This window comes from Chrysemys picta, chromosome 19 (genome assembly GCF_011386835.1).
Source record: "Chrysemys picta bellii isolate R12L10 chromosome 19, ASM1138683v2, whole genome shotgun sequence".
NCBI lineage: Eukaryota > Metazoa > Chordata > Testudines > Emydidae > Chrysemys > Chrysemys picta.
The window spans coordinates 2435203-2457179 of record NC_088809.1 but is presented as its reverse complement, the minus strand read 5'-3'; the positions used below and the strand labels follow the sequence as shown (position 1 = coordinate 2457179).

General features: G+C 46.0%; 1 protein-coding gene and 1 non-coding gene across 8 annotated transcripts in view; both read left to right on the top strand.

The window, feature by feature from the left end:
* SSH2 (slingshot protein phosphatase 2) overlaps positions 1-21977 on the top strand; it is a 142113-nt gene that overhangs the window by 62277 nt on the left and 57859 nt on the right. For 2 of the 7 annotated variants that reach the window (XM_065572860.1, XM_065572859.1), the window contains exon 1: positions 16105-16356. The exons of 2 other annotated variants lie outside the window; for them this stretch is intronic. In XM_065572860.1, the coding sequence (XP_065428932.1) occupies positions 16247-16356 (110 nt within the window). In that variant the 5' untranslated portion in view covers positions 16105-16246. Of the gene's footprint in view, positions 1-16104; positions 16357-21977 lie in introns of those variants that run through there. 3 more of the 7 variants (XM_065572861.1, XM_065572857.1, XM_065572858.1) reach the window with 2 other exon arrangements.
* Positions 20883-21022, top strand: LOC135976661 (U4 spliceosomal RNA). The gene has a single exon (XR_010593979.1). It is a non-coding gene; the product is annotated as a U4 spliceosomal RNA (small nuclear RNA).

The following is a 21977-nucleotide window of genomic DNA, read 5'->3' as shown; positions in this document are numbered from 1 at the left end:
ATATGGGGTGAGCTTTTGGGAATTTGAAAGTTCTCCCCTCCAGCCCACCTGTCAAGCAGTGTGCTTGCTTCGTGGAACTGCAGACTCTAGCTACCGTTGCAAACATTGGATGGCATGGGGAACTTTAAACTTTCAGTCATCTGCAGAATCCAAAACCCACACAATATGACTAGTCTGTAGCTGTGATCCCATCAACCCCCTGCACTGGAATTGGAGGTTAATATTGTATAAAGTAAATATTTTACATTGTTTCATGAACCACTTTATTTGCACAATAAAATAGCTCGAGTTGTGTGTATGAGTTGGATAAATATTCACATGATTCTTCTTGCTTTGGTTACTGATAACTAGAAAAATACTAATTTGCCAAGTATTTGCTTTTGTTTAACCTCAACGTGAACACGTAGAAACTGAATTTGGTTGCTACTTTAACAAGGAGAACAGGGACTTCTGGGCTAATATTGTCACTGATGACAGCTCCATTGCACTTCTTCCAGGGTTATAACCTCCTATGAAAAGGAGATTGAGAATGAGGAAAGGAAAATTCATTAAAGTTCTTATTAATCACATCTATAGATGGGATAGCCTGGGAATCAGTAACACAATATGGCACTCCTAGCTCCTGGAACCCTAGTTCCAATGCAGTCAGGGTCTGTGCCTTCTGAAGTAAGTACTGTCTAGTTCATTTATGGCTGGACAAACTCTCTTACTAACTTCCCCTTGATGGGTGTCTACATGCAAAACACTAATTCACCTCCCTTGTTGGCATCTTGGACTATGTCTGCTGCACTTCAAGATGAAACTGCCCTTTTTCCTTCTTGGAAGGTCCTGGTTGAGTCACAGGGGTGGGCTGGGGGAAAGCTGGCATTATAGCTCCTAGTACCTGTGGATAAACAGATCAGTTTGAAAACTGCTTCAGTTTTCAATTCCGAGACCTCACCAAGAAACAGTCATTAGTGTGAAGAGCCGAGAAAGTGTCAAAGTCTTGCGGGATCGTCCGCTTTCTTCTGGCCATGTTAGGGAAGATCGATTGATTGGAAATGCTACAAGAACTATTTCCCTTGGCCATGAAGCTGTGCAGCCAAAGGAAAGAATTGGGGGTCTAGAGAAACAGTGGAGTGTGACGAGAGCATTGGTGTATGCTAAAGCAAAGCCCAGCAAGACTCATCCCTGACACGTGAATGGACAGATGCTGCCACCTGATGTTAAAAGGAGGAGACAAAAGCAACTCCTCAAAAAGGATGAATTTAAGGACTCTGCTGCTGAGACCTGCCAGGGGCTCCCAGATGGGTAAGATTAGGAAGCACTCTAGGTTTTAATGTTAGGAGATTATATGTAAACTGGCACCATTACATGCCTGGAAGAAATCCAACTTCCTATGAGCTCTGGTGATAGAATTATTATAAAATATTTAACATCCAAAAGTCTTAAGTTAAAAGAACATTAAACTTGCAAAGTGAAGCACTTAAGAGTTTAAAAAATGCTTGAATCAATGATGCCCATGCAACCTTAATTTGACCTTCTCGTGTGTGTGCATTATGATACATGATCTTTAATTATATGATCACATAACTCCCCCTCCCCACCCAAGGACCCCTGCTTCTTTCAGTGCACGGAATGGATGGTGCACAGGCAACCTTAATTAAGGCATTTCCTAACTGTTTAGTTTTGCCTTTGCAGCCTTAACGTTCTTCCATTGTAATTTTTTGGATGTAATATATAATCTGTAAGCAACACAACTGGTGAAATACTAACAGTTATTTAATAATGAATTGGGAACTTCCTTGTTGGGTGTAAAATGTAAAACTCAAACTGGACAGAATTCTGACTAAGTAGTATGGAGGCTTGGCTTTCTGCAGATACAGCAGATCTGCTGTTCTTGTGGAAACTCCAAAAAAAGGTTTTGGTTCTAAATTGGTGCCTTAAATTTTATTCTGATCAATTTGCCTTTCAGGTGCATCGATCCCAGAAAACTTACAAAATCATTTCCTTTTGTCAGCTTTATTTACTTGACACATGGTAACCTGTGGAACTTATTGCCACAAGAATGTCAGAGGCAAACATGGTCTATCTTAACAGGCAGCTTGTGGGTAATGAGAATATCTGCATGTAGTTGGGTCGCGCCGGGGCTCTACCCTCCGGGACGGAGGGGCGCCACACTGGCTCACTACAGCACAGACAGTCAAAGCTCAGGCCCCTTTACGCAGGGGCTGAGTGACCCCCAGTTCAGGGCGCTCAGGCCCTCAGGCAGGGCTTAGCAAACACTCAGCTAGCTCAGGCCCTTTGGTGCAGGGGCTGAGCAATAGTCCACAGTTTAAGCAGGCCCAGGCCCTGGGTCAGGGCGGGGCACAAACAGTCACAGCTCAGGCCCTCTGGTGCAGGGGCTGAGCAGACAAGCAGTTAAGGGGTCCAGGTTCCTACCTGAGCGTTGGGTGAGGGGGAAGCCTGCCACCCGTGAGCGGGGTGGCAGGGGGGAACGCAGGCCCACCCACTCCACTGCGTTCCAGCCCGGGGCCCTAGCAGCGGTTACTGCCACTGCGGGTCAGTGGGGTGTCCTGACCGAAACACACTGACATCGGCTCACAAGTCTCTGCAGCCTGACCAGGGTCGGCTACCCCCGGGCTACTTCCATGTTCCCCCTCGGGGCCTACCTCATTGGCGACGCCGGGCTCGGACCAGTCCAGCAGCATCAGTTCCTCAGGTGCGGGGCTTGGGGGCAGGTCCGGCGGCTCTCCCCCAGGGTTGATGGCACGGGGCAGGCTTGTCCGGTCCTCCTCGAGGTAGCAGGCCTGGGACAGGTTTGTCCAGTCCTCCTCAGGGTAGCTGGCAAGAGGTAGGCTCGACCGGCGCGGCGGGGTAGCAGGCGGCTCGCGGCCTGTGGCTGTCTCCCAAGTGGGAGCTCGGCCCAGGACGTCTGTTCTCTCTGCCGGCCTGGGCTCCACTGAGCTCTGCTGGCGGGCTTTTATACTTCCGGGTTGGGGCTGTGACCTCGGAGGGGCGGGCCCCGGACCCGGTGGCTCCGCCCACGCTGGGGTTGGAGGAAGCTCGGCCCTGTCGGAGACGGAGGAGTGCCACACCGGCTCACTACACTGCAGTTTTATATTAGTTAAGACTTAAAAAGTCTGATGTTTGGAACAGGGTGTAAGCCAACTTCTAGCTAATGGAGAGGGAAGAAATTTCTCTGATGGGCAGACTATTTTATAATTGGGTTTCTTGGATCTTCCTTGGAAGCATCTGCCATCAGCTGTTGTTGAAGACTGGATACTAGACTAGAGAAAACACTAGTCTGATCTGTTAGGATGATTTAGACTTCCATAGTAAAGTCTCAACCTTATTTCAGTTGGTTATGTTATCAATTTTTATGTTGGGGGTAATAACTGTTTGCAGAACACAAGTGCAGGATGCTTGTCCATGTCTCTATCCAGAATTGGTTTGAGCTGCTAGAAAACAAGGAACCTTGTTTCAGCCTTGCATTGATTTTTGGATACCCCTTAAAAACACACCTACTGGAAGCTTTTAAATAGTCAAGTCTGAGCCTGATCTTCTGAAAAAGTCCATTTAGCTTTAAATAGCTCATCTTCCACCCCCTGCCCTTGCATACCTGTACCACCCTCCCTCCCCCCCCCCCCCGAAAAAGTGTCCAAAACCAAACATTAATGCGCCACCATTGAAAGTGGGGACAGTGTGAGAACATCTACTTTTATTCTGCTCCTCCTGGCTTTGCAGTAGCTTTGACCACACTGCCAGCAGCTGCATTCTAGTACTTTGTTCTCGGCAAATGAGAATCAACAGCCAAGCTCATCTCGATTCTGAGCAGCAGAGTGCGGGAGGGGAGGAGAGGGAATTAGCTGGGGAAGTTATTTTTACTCGTTGGAGGATGTTACAAGTAATGGTAGGATACGTGATGTAATAGAACACTCTTCAGTGTCTGCATTCAGGATCCCGTTTTCATGTATTTGTCCTGTAAAGAATGTTCTGTTTTTGTGAATAGTCAGACTGACCGTGAACTACCGATGAGTCCATGAGTGCAGTGCTGCTGTCAGGTGTTTCACATCACACTCTTTACGTGCAGTAGCCCAAATCAAGGCTTTGTGAAGTAGCATTGCAGAAACAAGGGGGGCCATACTTCTCTTGCGCTCTGTGTGTAAGAATACCCGTTCTGAGGGCACTGCTGCAATATAAACCCCGTGCTAGCTCCTGTTCAGCTTCATGAAGACTTAGTCCTTGCCCCAAAGAGCTTAGACTCTCTGAAAAGATAAACTAGTGCAGGGTGGGGGAAACGGGCACCAACACACAAGCAGGGCATAACCCCCTGCACTTGCTCTCCGTTCCATGGGGAAGTGGGTTTTTATAATCTAGACTGGCTTTATTTATATAAGGGTGTTTGTGGGGGTTGTAATGGGGCAGAAGAAGGGATTGAGTTAGTCCTAAAGGCTTGATGTGTAGGATTGTGATTTGGGAAAGGTACCACCCAAGAAAAATCCTCCCTGATTATAAACAAATGTTCAGAGGATACAGGGAATGGTGTACTTGGAATACACTAACAATTAAGCATAGCAGTACAAAGACTGCTGAGGGTGGGGTGATAACCTAGTCTGAAAGACTAATACTTCAGCCTGGAATAAGAATAGCTATGTGAATGGGCTGTCTTCAGCAGAGGAGAATCTGTTGTTTGGAGGAAGACGCTTTATTTGGTAACGTCAAAAGGTGCCTATACCATTACCTCTTGATCTGGTCTGAGAGTTAGAAATGCAGGTGGGGACACGAAGCTCCAATTTAAACAAAGGAGCACTCAAAGAACCCTTCTCCTGGTTGGTGCTGATCTGGAGAAATAATCCTTACCCATGCGGTGGTACAAAAGGTGACACTCTGGCCTGATTACATCTCTAAATGTCAAAATCACCAAAGGGTGTAACTAGCAGTGACCCCTGACAACCGTGGGTAACACAACTCTGGGATGAGGGGGTGCTGTGGAGAAGGGAGAAGGAACCAGTGAGTCTAAAATATCAGGAGTCTGGTGGCACCTTAAAGACTAACAGTCTTTAGTCTTTATCTGTTAGTCTTTAAGGTGCCACCAGACTCCTTGTTGTTTTTGTAGATACAGACTAACACGGCTACCCCCTGATACTTAAAATATCAGGGTTTTGTTCTTTTGGCTTAACTCACGGTAACTACAAGGACTTAACCTTGCTAGGTAGGCTTTCACCTAGAGCTTAAATGCAGTGAGGGTCCTGTGGCACCTTTAAGACTAACAGAAGTATTGGGAGCATAAGCTTTCGTGGGTAAGAACCTCACGTCTTCAGATGCACTTCTTGCATCTGAAGAAGTGAGGTTCTTACCCACGAAAGCTTATGCTCCCAATACTTCTGTTAGTCTCAAAGGTGCCACAGGACCCTCTGTTGCTTTTTACAGGTTCAGACTAACACGGCTACCCCTCTGATACTTGTAATTTTACATTGTTCCTCTTTGCTTTCCCACTAGGACTCAGACTGGTATTGGGCGAGGAATTGCAGGTTGCCCTCTGAAACAAGGATAAACTTTTGTTCTGCGGAGAGCCGCACATGGGGTCAAAAGTAATTGGTCCCAAGAGCTCATTTAAAGTGTGGGCCAGAAAGATGCATACTCCCATGATGCTGCCAAGGGTGGGGTAGGGACACAGGGAAGGGCTGTTCCCTGCATTGGAAGGGGAGCTGACTGAAATGCTGATTGAAGTTTGGGCTGATTAAGTCAAACTGAGACCTACTGCAGATCATATATTTGTTTTAAAGTGTATCGAATAGCACACTGATTCCATGCACATTTTCATTTTAATTTAAGAGGCACTCTTAATGTTTTATGGGAAAAATTACCCTGAGAACTGAAATCCTACCCTCTGCAGTTGAAGCAAATATTTTTGTGAAACTTGGCTGGGCTTTCAGTTAAATGGTGACATTAAGTGGCGTTGTCTCGATGCTCTGCTTGTGCGTATGCGCTGTAGCTCAAAAATTGACTTGCTCTTCAAAACTGCACGCGAACCGTGAACTTGGGCTTTGGTGAGGACTCTGGGCAGTTGTCACTGAGTGTTTCAGAAATCAGGTGGTGGTCACGTTCTGCACACTGCTTCTCATTAAACCCGAGTGCCGCACAACAATGTATGCTAGCGTACCTCCATCTGGAATTCCACAGCCGCATCTCGGCACTCTGCTGCAGCAACCTGTCTGTAAAAGGAGTATGGGAGTGTTTATCTGACTGATACGGAAGTGTTGAAACTTGCTTAATGACAAGCTTTCTTCTAAAGATCTCAGCTTCTACTATTATTTCTTGTTTCTGCTTGCTTTACTAATGAGTCTCCCCTTCATCTCTGGCTCTGTGCACACAGGAGATTGTAGAATTTGTATTGGTTTTCTTTTAGTGACGACAACAAAAACGAACCTTTACAGAGGAGAGAGAGAGAGAGAGAGAGAGAGAGGCGTCTGAAAGCAGAGTGTGGCCTTGACTTGGATAAGCTGTATTGGAGGAAAAGTACCAAATGCATTATCTTCCCTTTTGCTGCTTTTAATACGAGACTCCAATACTAGAATAGACACTAAGAAACTGGATGTTTAATGCTTGCTGTTGTCTTTATGGATGTCTGATTTGTGATTCTCCTTACCTATACTGAAACGATTCCCCTAAGGTTATTCCTTTCCCTAAAATACATACTTTAGAAAATGAAAATGGAACTCTCAGTGGTGTTGCCTTAATAAGCAAAATGTAAACGTCATGCTGCCAGACTACAGCCATCTGCTATTCAGGGTGCCTTCTCCACGTTGAAGGGAATGGGCCAGAGAGGGTTTGCGCTGGAGGCATCTGTGTGAATTTAGTTTTGGAATGCAGTCTCCAGGAAGCTTTGTCATTTTAACCAGGTTTATCTAAAGAATTGATTTCCTTAAACATTGCTTTCAATATACCTCTTGACTTACAAATAGAAAATGCTTCCATTAGAAAAACTGCAGAGTGACCTAGAGCGGAGTCGATGAGTGGCTTAGCAGACTGTCTGTTAGTCTTCCACCCTGGCACCACCTACACCAAAGTACACACCTCAAGGGGGTAATAGGAGGAGAAGACAACTCCGCAGTTTGTAACTTGTTCAGCTCAGCAAACATTAATTCCCTACATAAACCTATTTCCAGCACGACTTGCTCTTCGCAAGGGGACTGACTACAGTAGATTAGCTGCAGCTGTTCTGTTCCTGGCTCTGCTACTAGCCATCTGCATAACCGTGGGAAAGTCACTTCCCTGCTCTGTGCCTCAATTTACCTGTCTGTAAAATGGGGCTAATGCTTCTGATGTCCTTGGTTAAGCATTCTGAAATCTGCATTGTGAGACTGTCTATCACTGTTTCATGCAATTGATTGATTTAATCCAGGACTAGTCTTGCAAAATGCTTGCAGAGCTTTTGCAGAACTATTCAGTGGTGTTCATATATTATCGACCCTGATCATGCTGATTTCATCAACTGACTAGATCAAATAGTTAAGTACATTTCACTTTACAGTTATTTCTGTGGCGTTCATCACCCTAGTATCCCGCTCTCATTACTTGCAAAACTGTGAGTAAGAACCGGAAGTGTGTTTCCTGACATCTGAGATAACCAAACTTGGACATGGAATCGGTCCTAATGAGATGATATAGGATGAAATACAGTTTTGTATAGCACCTATTCCTTAATCAGTGTGCATCAGGACATCTTACTAATTACTGAGTTAAATCCCCCTAACTCTGTAATATAGCTGCTGTCTATACAGATAAGGACCATTGCCATGGTGAGTCATGTGCCTTTGATTCACAATGAAGGCTTTAAATTGAATGAGTTTCCTTCCTGCCCGGTCTTTCCCTCCATCCTGCACTGCACACGGTGGTTTGCTCATGGGCACTGTGCTGTTGAAACGGTTTGAGGGAAGGTGGGAGGGAAGTGAGCTGCAGCTCAAATACTGCTGTCCGTCATGCACAGTTTGGAGTGCGATTAATACTTTGTGCAATTTAAAAAGAAATGTTAAGTTCCAATGTTGTGTTGTCAGAGAGATGCATTGCTCCTCTTCCTTCACATCATTCACTACTCTTATCTCAAGTCCAGCATTGAGAACAAGCATGCTTCTAGTGGGGAAGGACTGAATGCAGTTCTCTCTAGAAGGCAGTCAGAGTACCCTTTCTGAAATGTCACTGTGGAGAAAAACTTGGCGTTCTCTTACTTACAAACATGGAGAAGACAAACATGCTGCCTCTGTAACTTTCTCTGCCATGCTGATGCTTAATTGATGCAGGAGGTGCTGCTGCTAGACACCAAAGCTAATCGTCTAGGCCACAGTGGTGGTTTTGATTTTAACTCGTGTCTTCTCATAAATGACACAGGAAACAGATGTGTGACTATAGAGTAGCAATAGTTCCATGCTCATGCTAAAGGTGAGTGAGCAGGCTGTACAGTAACTCATCCGGCTCTGCAGAGGAATGCATTTTTGTAAAGCAGAAGCTTCAGAATTTTACCTAATTCCATATTATGTGGAAAGAAAAATGAGTCTAGGTCCTACACTGCCTTATCTATCCCATAGATGTTAACAGACCTGGGCAGAAATTCATGCACACAATAACATCCTATTGTTCAGAGGTGTTGCCGGCACAGAGTGTCCAAGGACAGCAACAGCGGCGTTCGTTGCCCGGTGTGCTTCGCGCCAATAAACACACCAGGGGGGGAGAAGCAAACAAAGTTTATTTGGGATCCCAAAGTGGTGCTAGGAGACAGGCACATCTCAAATCAAGCACACTAACAGAAACAGTTTTTTTTCTTTTATACATTTTGCAGTTAAGCCTCACCCCCCCCCTTCGTCCCCCTCTACCCCTCCCTTCCCTGATAAGTTACTAAGAAAATAACGATTACATTTAAGCAGTTAAGTCATTCTTGGCAGTTATAAGTCTAGCTTGTTAGTAACTTCTTTAAACCGTTATCTTGTCCTTTTTCCCTTCAGCCAGAAACATGCAGGCCTCATTATTACCGCTTGATACCGGTGTGAGCAGGAGATTGCACACAGATAACTGGTTGCTTACATATTCCAATTGCACCTGGCTTTTGAGGTTGATTAGAGTTTAAACATGGAAGAAGTTTGGTTCATCTAGGCCTAGTGCAGGAAGGCTTCATTGACACTTTGTGGCCTTCCACCCTCCCGAGTTACCTAGGGTGAGGCCTAGTGACGTCAACAGAGGTGCCCCCTGAGACTTTTCACATGGTCTGCACAACTCAACCACTCTCACTGTAACTTAGCAGGGTGTCCCCACAGACACTGTTTTGTTTTGTTCTTACACAAGGCAAAACCCGTTCATGTCTGCCTGCCACCACAGGCTCCCTACAGCCACTCACCACAGCTCCCCTACTTGTAGCAGGTCTGAGTGAGTCCTGCAGGCACAGCAGAGGGGACATGAGCTGTGGGACGCTGGGCAGGCCTTGGGCCCCCTGCGGAAGAGCCCTAGCACAGGAGCCGGCTCTAAAGTAGTAGCCGTTTTAATTGCAAAACCCACCCCTGGAATCCCTCAGAAGTGTAAAAAAGGGTGGGGGGCTTCCAGCGGGCTCCTATTGCACTAAGCACCGTATCCACGTGCAGTAAGACGGTCTGTGCCCCATACTGCTTGCAATCTTAGCATCTGATGAGAGGCAACAAACAAGTGTGGGCAGGGACATAACAGCGCAATAGATGTTTGCTCTGATACGCAGCACTCTGGCACACCAGAGGCCATGGCATGGGTGGGAAATATTTTAACATCAGTTTACACCCATACCTCAAGTTGACATCTCACGCTGACAAGAATCCACAGCTCGGCAAGAAACTCCTCCCCACCTCCAAGGTGTCAAACTCTATCTGCACCAAATGCCTCTAAATCATTGTTAATCGTTCTAATTTATCCTTCCTTCAGATGGCAGCAACCCTAACATTTTGACTGCTGACACATGCATTAATTGAGGCCTTGCTCATGCGAGGAGCACCAAACAGGTGGACTGCTGGCTCCATGTAGTCACAAGGGTCTGCCTGCATGGAGCTCCCTGCAGGATTGGGGCCTCCGTATGTTATGACTGCAGGAAGGCCAGAGTAAAGGCTTTTTGTTCTAGCGTGATATCCTCAAAATCCAGATTCAGGATTGAACATGATGCTTGGAGATTTTGTAACTTTGTTCATGTTTTGCTTGCAGAATAGAAGATAAGGTCGGACTCTTTCCAGCGAATTGTTTCAAGAGAAGAGAACTTAGTGTTATGTGCATGCAGCTCGAACTCTGGCATTCCCTGACTTTGGAATGCCTAACCAGGCTCCCTCAAGGTTATTTTAACATAGGCTTTGCATGGTATATTCATAATCAGCTCTGGCTCTAATGGAAGCCAGTCTGAGTTAGCTTTGGGAGGTGGTGGGAGAGACTTGAACTGCTTTCTTTAAGCTGGGCAAAGTGTGTGTGTGTGTGTGTGTGTGTTCTGCTCATTTTTATTTATTCCTGATAAATAGTGAGACCCCATTGCCACATCAGCAGTTTGTTACACCACTATTATTTACTGCCCCTTAGCCCTATTACCCCAGGCAGTGTGACGATAATCCTGTTACCAGCTATTGAGTGCAAAACTAAACACAGACCCCTAAAACTGCAGACTGTAATCTTTGCCTTGCAGGGGATGGGGGGCTATTTACAGCAATGTTTACACTTACACACCTTATTCCAGCATTTTAGTAATTTAGAACAGCACCCCTCACTGCTTGGACTCCATGCATTTTAAATTCTTCACATACCTGAGAGTCACCACCTAGAGTGAAGAACATTACCTTGTTGCTAATATATATTTTAACAGCCTTCTGTGTCTTGCAATTTGGAGACACCAAAATAGTGTTAATCAAAATTCAGATGCTTTTCTTTCACCCCACTCCTCGCTTATGCCTCATGTGCACAATACATCTGAGGATCTCTTGCTGATGTTTCAGTTTCTGCTAATATTTAGCTTGGAGCCCTGACGTGCTGGGGAAACGCTTTGGCAAAGAAATATGTGGCTGTTTCCCTAACCCTGAAGGAAGTAGGATAGTAGAACAGCATATTTCAATTCCTACAGGCCATTTGAATAGTGCTGTCCTGACTTGTAGCATGATGTTGAGAGAGATTTGACCATGGGGCTGATGTTTCAATCTTTACAACACAACTTTTCATAGAAATAACACAGAAATCTGTTTGTAGTGCAGATCTCCGTGCAATCTTAACTTGAGAGTTGCTGCTGACACCTTACACTATCCTCCGAATGAAATGTCCCTGGTGAAGCATCTCTTACATTGCTGGTCTCAGCATATGGGATGCAATATTTGATTTTAATCCAGGGTTAATTCCTTTAGCAATGTATTATCCATATGTTAAGTGTGATTGATTAATCACTACATTTGTTTTTCCACTCTATGAAGGGACTGCATTTGTACTGTTTGCTGAACATATTAAGATATTTCTAGCAGCTGTTGAGGCAACATTTTAGTAAATTAAATTGATTATCTCAAGAGCCAAACTCAAGCACTGTGCAGGTTATTCATTAGCATGGGACAGAAGCCCTGGTTTGTTTTCTGTATGTGGACATTGGTATGTACTAACTCTAGATGGGGCCCTCTCACCAGGCTCTTGAGGGGCTGATGGGATCCTGCTTCCCTAGTGCCCTGACTTGCATACCTTTTGCGATAAGACAGACTAATTCCAGTCTAGCAAAATGCTTCTCTTGCAGGAGGACAGTTGGCTAGTGTTGCATCTTCTTAAATTAAAATGTCTTTGGAAGACTGTTAAACTCTAATATACAAATGCTCCTGGGTGTGCAGTGAGACACTGGAGTTAATGCAGATTCCAGCAAAGACTTGCAGTGACAGATGCTACTAGATTTTCTTTAGTCATACTCTAGCTTTTTAAAAATATCCTTTCAGGTGAACTGTGCTTGCCGTCAAAGTTGTCTTGTGCGTATCTGTAGTACTACATGTTGTAGGTTCTAAATAACTCAAGAGCTTGCCTTTTATGATGCAGTTTTATTTGACCTTTTAACATTTTCTTGCATTAAAAGAAAAGGGGAGGGAAGTCTATCTTCATTCGACAGAAGAGTTGGGGGGGGGGAGTCAGTGGGTAAAGCAAGATGCTCAAAGATGACTGTATACTTTTTCTCTGGATCTTTACTCAGCTGCTAGCAGAATCTTAACACACTGGTTTTTTTAGAAGTGTTTATTGATGAAAAGTTTCAGAGTAGCAGCCGTGTTAGTCTGTATCCGCAAAAAGAACAGGAGTACTTGTGGCACCTTAGAGACTAACAAATTTATTAGAGCATAAGCTTTCGTGGACTACAGCCCACGAAGAAGTGCAATCCGAAGAAGTGGGCTGTAGTCCACGAAAGCTTATGCTCTAATAAATTTGTTAGTCTCTAAGGTGCCACAAGTACTCCTGTTCTTTTTATTGATGAAAAGTAACTTGTCCACTTTGTTTTCTCATACTGAAATGATTAAGTACCACTAATGACCCAAGCCCCTTGCTCTAGTGTAGGAAGAGGGGAAAAAAGACTTATATAATCCCTCCTCTCTGTCCACAATTTAATTTGTCCAACCTCCATTTCCCCCCCCCCCCCCCCCCCCCAGGAATAAACTCATCTCAACTGCAATGACCGGTCAGTTATGTGCCTTGTGTCTCTGCGGTCTACACCCATAATTGATGTTGTGTAGTAAGCAGACACAGTATGTCTGGTTTGTGTATACTAGTCTGTCATGGAGCGGTTCCCATAGAAAAATTATTTCTGGTACCTGAAGTGATTCCCAGATTGCTTTGTCCCTCTGTCAAACTGCTGGCTCTCTGAAGAGTTAAAGATAACATGGGTCTGACTCTGACAAAAGGCTTGCTGATTCTCTTCTCCCTGCCCAATGCATAGAACTAATTGGGGTGTGGTGGATGATCAGCTGAATGACCTCCCAGGGGGCTGCTGTAGCCAAAAGGCTAATGTGATCCTTGGATGCATAAACAGGGGAATCACGAGTCGCAGTAGAGAGGTTATTTTACCTCTGTAATTGGCACAGATCTGATCAGTGCTGGATTCCTATGTCCAGTTCTAGTGGCCGCAGTTCAAGAAGGATGTTGATAAATTGGAGAGGGTTCAGAGAAGTGTTGTAAGAATGATGAAAGGATTTGAAAACATGCCTTATAGCAGGGGTTCTCAAAGTAGGGGTCGGGACCCATCGGGGTCACAAGGTCATTACATGGGGGGTCGTGAGCTGTCAACCTCCACCCCAAACCCTGCTTACTTCCAGCATTTATAATGGTGATAAATATATTAAGATGCTGTTTAATTTATTTGGGGGGGGGGGTCACACTCAGAGGCTCGCTATGTGAAAGGGGTTGCCAGTTTAAAAAAAAAAAAAAAAAAAAGTTGGAGACCCCCTGCTTTATAGTGATAGACGCTGAGAGTGCAATCTGTTTAGTTTAGAAGATTAAGGGTGACCTGATTAGTCTATAAGAACGTATGTGGGGAACATAACGCTAATAGGTTCTTCAGTCTACCAGAAGAGGTCTTACAGTGGCTGGAACATGAAGCTAAATAAATTCAGATTGGAAATAAGGCAAACTTTGTAACAGGGAGGGGAATTCATCATTGGAACAATTTATCGTGGGTCCTGGTAGATTCTCCATCACTGATAGTTTTTTTTTTTTTTTTTTTTTTAAATCAAGAGCGGCTGTGTCTGCTCTAGGGGTTATTGTGGGGAAGCTCTACGGCCTGTTATGAAAGAGGTCAGACTAGATGATCACAGAGCTCCCTGCCGTCCTTGGAATCAGTGAATTAGGATGGCCACCTCTCTTGACTCCCTGCTCGGAGGCAGGGAGGGGGAAGAGAGAGACACGAACATGTTTCTCATCTAATCTAAAGTAATCCCTGAATTCCTGGGTGGCTCCTCAGAGCCTTGTCTCCAGGTCCTAGGGAGCAAAAGATGAAGATTAAAGGGAGTTAAAATGCTGTTGAACTTTTATTTTACTTGGGTGTGGAGAAATATTTTCCTGCCTGTGCTCTCCCCTGCTGGAGGAGGTGACGGATGTTCACCCTTTACTAAGAACTAGGGCGAGGCTACTGCCAGCTCTCGGAGGAGTCCCATGAAGTTGGTACTCCCCCCTTCCCCCCTCCACGCTGAGTGTGAAAGGCTTGCTGTGCTGGCTCACCAGTGGCAGGCTTCGGAGGGGAAACACAGCTCAGTGGCCTCCTTTTCACAATAGGAACTCGTAAAATCCTGCTCTGTAGCCACTGAGCATAAACCGACCGGCAATCCGAATTGTGGGCTGACTCCTGCTGGGATAGACTCAGATGATTATTACTCTTCCATCATTGCCCCAAGCAACCCCATTAAGGCAGCCTTCTGCTACTGCCCATCTCTGCAGCACCAAGTGAGCTCTTCCTCCTTATCTTAAGGGGGCAGGGGGCTGCTTGATCTGTGCGAGGCTGATATACACTGTAGCATGGAAGAGGATTCAAGACTGGCAGATGAACTGGGTGTTAAGTAACATAATGAGAAGTGTAGCAGCAGGGGTGCATTGTAAAGTCCTGCCTGGTTACTGGTCTCTTGCTAGACATTGGAGGCTAAAGCTATGTCTATATTACAGTGGCCGTCGCTCAGAGGTGCGAATAAACCACCCTCCAACAGACAAGCCGGGAGAAGCTCTCTCCCATCGGCACAGAGTGTCTTCCCTAGATGCGCTGCATTGGTACAGCTGTGCTGCTGTATGTAAAGAACAGCTTTTGTACATGAGGTAGAGTCTAAACTCTTTGGTAGTCTTTTAAAACTGTTTTTCCTTTAGTAGATAACACTTGTCATGGTAGTAGCCAAACTTACTTTTCTAAGCATCTTGTCTGATGATTTATCCCTAAAGCATCTTGAAACATGTTTCCTGGTGCCCATCATTATGGCCTAGATGTGAAATTTTACTTGTTGGTTAATGTTGATACTGCCCTAATTAAAGGGAGACGGGAATGGGGTCAGTCTGTGAAACCTAGCAGAATGAGACAGTTGGATATTGCTTTTAACATCCCTGATTTCTGCTCTCCACATGCTTCACTTTCTTGCTACTCCACATTAATCAGGTGGTGAAACAAGTAAGACAGGAAAATAGTAAAACTTGCCAAAATTATTTGGAAAAGGGATATGTTGGTCTAAGAAAGTTAATAAAGCTTGACTAATGTATGCTATGTTCATGTAGGGTGTTATGCAAATAACTGACTCTACACTTTAGCTAATGCAACCAGATGGGCTATCCCTTCCTCATCTCTTCTCTCTCTAGTGCTTGTGTTTCCATCTTCCCCTGCAGCAGCGAGGTGATAGAACAACTTTCCTGCCTAGGTTTGTAATTCTCTGCTGGAGGAAAAAAATAGCCTGCTGCTAAGGCATTAATAATGCACTTCTATTAAGTTTATCAGTTGGCTGCTATAGGAGCAATTTCATTAAGTCAGACAGCTAGCGTGCAACAGCTTTCTCTAAAATTCCCAATAGGGGACTTAATTCTTAACTCAGTTATAGTAGTCTAAGGGGAATATAATTCCACTCCAAGCACTAGTGATACACTGCTGTCAAACTTGTCTACGAGCAGGGAGAATCAGCCCGGTCCTGCTTGATCGTATATCCAAAGTGGTTAGCGAGGGCAGGGCCGTAGCACCAGCCCCTGCAGCTGTGAACGCTGACCAGCCTGGGTGCTCCCCTGGCAGTGACTTGGCCTGCTCCTGGGAGTAAGGAGAGGCTGAGGGAGCAGGTTTGAGCCCCTGGGCTAGCCCCGGTTCGGCCAAGCCCTGGCACATAATGGCCTACTCTCCTCTTTGACCTTAACATCTTCACCCCCTGCCCCCGTGGGTCAGGCCTGGGCTCCATCTCCCCCAGGAGCCTGCCGGACACCAACCAGCACCAGCTGCCCCAGGGCAGGTGCAAGGCAGAACAGCTGCAGGGGGGGGCTGGGCGCCCAGGCACGGGCTTTACCAACCAGCCACGCGGGGGTTCACTTTGCCCCCGCCCCCCGGGAGGGGCTGGGCGTCTCAGGCCCCCCGGCGGGGGGGGAGCCACGTGGGGGGCCGGGCCGCGCCTGCGCAGTGCGGCCGGGGGCGGGGAGCCGGCGCACAGCTGGGCGGCGCGTGGCGCGGGCTGCCGGGGCAGAGGAGCGGCGCGGAGCGAGCGCGGGGGCTGCGGGCTCCGCTGGCTGCCCCCGGCCCGGTCTGCCCCCGCGGCGCCTGCCCATGACCCGCAGCCGGCTCGCGGCCGGCCCGGGCCACGCCTGCCCCTGCCCCAGGATGATCCCGTACTTCTCGGACAGCGCGGTGATCTCCCAGAACGCCATCAACCAGCTGTGAGTGCCGGGCCGGGGGGAGCCGGGTCCCGGGGGTGATGCATGGGGGGGAGCCGTGCCCCGGGGGGGAGCCAGGCCCCAGCTCGGGGGGGGGGGGAGAGGAGCCGGGTCCCGGGGGTGATGCATGGGGGGGAGCCGTGCCCCGGGGGGGAGCCAGGCCCCAGCTCTGGGGGAGGGAAGGAGCCGTGCCCCGGGGGTGATGCATGGGGGGGAGCCGTGCCCCGGAGTGGGGGGCAGGACCCCAGCTCTGAGGGAAGGAAGGAAGGAAGGAGCGAGCCGTGCTCCGGCCGGCGGAGTTTTGCACTGAGTGTGGAACTGAGCCGAGTGTGGGCTGCCCGCAAAGCTGGGCTGCCGGGGAAAGTTTGTCCCGCTCCCAAGGCAGCAGTTGTGAGCCCTCGGGGGAGGCGGCCCAGTGGCTGGACCGGGAACAGCAGCCGGGGCGGGAGTTGATTTTTCGCTTGTTTGTTCCGCTGGCTCTTTGACGGGCTGCTAAATCCAAGCCAGCCCCAGCAGGCAGGAGACCCGGCTCCAGGAGGGAGATTCTTGCAGGGGGAAGGGAAAATCTACTCTTCGTTAGCTGAATTTCTTCATCAGGCTCCGTCTATGTCACTTCCCGGCTGGAGGAGACTCTGTGTCCTCACAGTATCTGCCCTTCCAGGAACTGAGCTGATGAAACACTTGCCCAGGAGCGCAAAGATGGGTTTAATCATGTGGTGGTGGGAAGGTGCGTGGTCAGAAATGCAGAAAGTTATTTGTCTTTGGAACAGCAGGACAGCTGCCGGGGTGGGGGGGTTGGGGAAGAATTCTTCACTTTGCCTCTTGGGTAGGGACTTTGGCAGTTTGCAAGGAAATACTCATACAGTTTTTGTCTTAATGGTTTTTTCTTTGAAGTATCTTTTCTGGTTATTAATTCAGACTTCCCCTTTAATGTCGGGCCAGTAATCCAGGGCAACGGGGAGTCTACACCATGGCCAAGCTTTTCACAAGTGACTTTGAATAGCTCCGTTTTTGGTGCCCGACTTGAGATTCCCTCAAGTGCCTGGATTTTTCAGGGTGGGTGTTCAGCTTTTTCTGAAAATCAGATTCTTTATAACATGGACACCCACAATCACTAGTCACTGATGAAAATCTTTGCCTGTATCAGCAGAGGCTTTAGAAAGGAGTTGTCCTCGTAAAGTCCGAGACTGAAACTCCCGCAGTACTTCGGGCTTGGGTATCAGATATCGGGGAATGCTATGAAAATAGCCACAGAGGATCTTGTCAGCAGATTAGCCTTTTCATTTCTCTTTTGTACCATGCTTTACTAGACTGCGACAATTTACCAACCTCCGATTTCAGCTTTCTATAAACTTTCTTCTCCCCCACGCCTCCCCAGGCTCTGAGACGAGCGTGTTCTCGTATAAAGTGTGGGTTGAGGAGCGGGAGGAGGGATTGCTTACTTTTATTGCCAGGCTTTAGCTGCTATTCTGTTTTCTTCAAGGACACCCTGGAAACTTGAAACTTTGGGATAAATTCTTAGTTGCATGCTGATAGGACAGACTCTTATTGGGTTAATGCTAGGAGTCCATCAACATACATGAGGATAAGGGACTGCATGACAAGACTGGTTGCAGAGTAGCAGCCATGTTAGTCTGTATCCTCAAAAAGAACAGGAGTACTTGTGGCACCTTAGAGACTAACAAATTTATTAGAGCATAAGATTTCGTGGACTACAGCCCACCTCTTCGGAAGCATATAGAATGGAACATATATTAAGGAGATATATATACACACATACAGAGAGCATAAACAGGTGGGAGTTGTCTTACCAACTCTGAGAGGCCAGTTAAGTAAGAGAAAAAAAACTTTTGAAGTGATAATCAAGCTAGCCCAGTACAGACAGGTTGATAAGTGTGAGAATACTTAACAATGTAAAAGAATAATGACAAGACTGACACCCTAGGGTTTCGGTAAATGTTTTGTTGTCCCTCTCCTGTTTCTGTTCCAAATCTTCTTCCATCTGTAGTCCCTGTCCTATCTCCTTTCCATTCAGGATAATGGACAACTGATGCTACAAAAAATGGAGTGGCACTCTCCAAAACTCTGCTTTTTTGATGGCTAGCAAGTTGTGTGTTAAGTAGTAGTTGATGTGGGGGATCACAAACTGTCAACCCTTGCACCTGCTGTCCTCCTCTCTGCAGATCCCCTCCCCTCTTTTTCAAATGCATAAGCTGGAGTCTAGCTTTCAGACTGCCCTAAGCAGCAAGACTTGTCTACTGCAGCAGTAAACGGTGCTATGGTTAAAGAGTCGTGGGTGGATAGCGATTACAAGTCACTACCAATCTTGGCCAGCTTCAAACTGAAAGGCTCCACGTCCCATTGCTAAGCTTCTTGAATAACCAGTCCCTCCAGCGGTACATACTGATATAAATGCACCTACCTACAAATAAGCATATTCATTTCTAAATAATACAGGCTTTGGGGGAGTTGGTAGTAGGGGAGGATCAAGTCTTGAGGTAGACACTGGTAGTGGTATAATCATGCCTGGTGGTTCTTCCAACAAATCAGCTTCTGTTTTATCTTCTGAAGAGACCAAGACAAGCTTGAGAATAGTTAGATAAAATGCAGGCATGAAGCCAGCTGCTGCAGCATTCCTATTGTGAAGAGCTTCCACCACAAACCTGGACACTTTGCATTTGAGATATAGCTTGATGTGTATTCTCTTAGATTTGTCATAGAAATTGGTCACTGGCCACTGTTGCTTCTTCCTTGTGTTTAAGACTAAACAATTGGTGCTATGTATTTGTTAGCTTCATTTGTTTAACGAGGTTCCTCTAAGCCTTCCATCCTTGACCTGACATGTTTGTAATTAGTTATTCTGTTTAATTGATAACTTTGCCTGTAAACATCACTGCTTTCCCATTTGTGCCTCTGAATGGGGGGCTCTAACAGAGTACCCAAGGTCTCTGTGTAATTAGAAATCAAAATGAGTCTGCTTTGGAGGAGCTGAGGCAGCAAATGTGTTGGGCTTTTTGTTATTGTTTTTTGTTTTTCTGTATCAGGATAATTGCTAGTATTTCCTGAAACATTTACTTTATAATGTCTTGCTTATGTTAGGTAGCTAGATAACAATTTCAGTGGTTATAGATATGTTTGATTTATATACATTACTCAAACATTTAACCCACAATCTGAGACTATTTATGGAGAGAGATGAGCAAAAATGGTGCCGTGGGGAAGGAGAGCTCCACTTTTCCTGTCTCTGAGGGTCTGATCGCCCAAGGGTGCTGGGTCCAGGAGCAGCTGCAATTGCAATTTACTTGGAAGGACCAAACTCTTTCCTTTCCTGGAGTTGGTGATAACTCAGTTATCAGAGGAGCTTGCGCTGTCCTCAGCCTTCTGTAAACTGAGATTAACAGGTATTAGAGTTTGTGGCCCTCCATCTAGGGCCCAGTGTTGGATTCACACATTTATCTGGAACAGGGTTCTAAACTGGGGACAGTGGTATGCTTTTTGTGATTGGATAGCGGGGAGTTTTTCAGCGGATTGTTCTTAAATTAGAAGGTTTTGCTTTGCAAATCAGGAATTCAGTTAGCGATCACAGATCCTTGTACAGTTACCTGCAAAATCAGACGTCAAGGTTTTGCTGCACCAAAACATTGTTCTCTGTGTGGAATGGTAAAGACAGCACGTGGATTGCTAATGCCAGTGTTACTCAGCCCTGAGAAGGTAGCAAACTGTCCTTAATTTTACTGCCACGTCTCTCTCTCTCTCTGCCTTCTGTATTTTAGAGAGGAAGTCTGGTCCAGTGGTTAGGGCGTTCCCTGCTCCACCACAGACTTCCTGTGTGACCTTTGGCAAGTCACTTGGGGCCAGATTGTCAAAGGTATTAAGGTGCCTATAGATGCATCTATAACTCCCCTTGGCACTTGGATGCTTTTGAAAATCCCATTAGGAGCCTAGCTGTAGCTTTGGACAACTGAGTACCTTTGAAAATCTGTCCCTTCGTCTTTGTCTCTCAGTTCTCCATCTGCAAAATGGGCTTAAGAGCACTCTCCCACCTCAGAAGGTCTGTGACAAAGATTAAACCTTACCCAGATACTATGGTAAGGAGGGACATGAGTACTAGCTAGAGTGCTAATAAAAGCATTTTACCAAAACGGAAATATTTATACATCTGTTGTATTTGCTATTCTGTAAACTGAGAGAGATCTTTAATGATTCTTTTATTTAATGCTGGCCTGTTCCCAGTTATGAGAGCTAAACTCTGCGTTGAAGAGGTTGTTTCAGACTAAAAGGAGGAATGTCGAACTACCAGTTTCTCCAAATATGTTTTACGTGAGTCTTAGAATCCTTTACAGCGGTGGTTCTCAACCTGTTTACCACTGTGGGCCGTGTATGCAGCTCTCTGTGATATGTGGGCTGCATCCAACCCACTATGTATAATACCTGTGTGGCCCTGAGGATGTCACATGGGCCACAGCTATGTGCTGATTGGGCTGCGGGTTGAGAACCTCTGCTTTAAAGGAAGAAAGCAACTGAAAACTCTCAGTAGAAGAGTGGCAGTATCATAGCTAATGAGGTTAATCTGAGGTGTGATTATTGCTAGTTGAAAACTTTTCCTTTCAGCAAAGCGTTAAAACTAGTCATGAAATGTCTTTGCCGAATTGGAAAACGCAGGATAGTGCAACCACTTAAAAATAACCAGCTTCCTTCGGCGTTTGTGTGACATACAAGGGATGTTACAAGCTGTTAATAGAGCATTTAATTCTGTACACGATGTAATTAATACTCATTTTATTGACTCATTTCTTCTTATCCACTCCTCACTTTAGGCCTCATCCTGTGTTCATTCTTTTTTCCCGTTGCCTTCAGAGGAGACTGATCATTGTGCCCTTTATCTTGAAATCTAACTTTTGTAGTGTAAAGTTTGATCTTCAGTGTGATTCCTTGCGTCAAGGCCTGTGGATAGCCATGAAATACGTGGATGCCACATTTACAGTATCCTGGAGGCTCTTCTGTATCTCGGCAAATGTGGCGTTCTAGTGAAGAGCTTTAGTTTCATTGCTTTTCTACCTTTGTAAATATTTTACCCTTCTAGTGAGAATTGCTGACACTTGGGATTTAGAGGGAGCGGCAGACAAATGGAGATTCAAGGGAAAGGGAGTTCCAGGGAGCAGCCCAGATTGCTGTTTTCAGCTGCAGTTGATTTGAATTCATGTTGCGAACTAAGGGTCATTTGTAGTTTTGGATGTTTGAAACCCCCAAATAGACTGGTTGGATCTTTTACCACTTAAAAAGCTCACTAGAGACTTTTGATCAGCATTGAATATCGATATTACTTTCCTGGCATGCAAGCGAGATATCCTTGGATGCTTGGGCAACAATATAATAAATACTCTGCTCCATCCTTCATGGCAAGAAGTTGTGAACTGAGCATCAGTTCTATGCTGTTCTCTACCCAGCATCTTAGAAGATCAGCCTGTTTCTGATTATACCAGCAGAGCTGAGTGACATTTCTTCCCTTTTCCCCTCATCCTGATGTGTCAAATAGAGCATGGGAAAGGCTTGTCACTCCCCAGTGTTTCTCCCCCTGATTACCTCAGTGTGTTTGCATAGGTGTGTTTTAGCACACTGCAGAG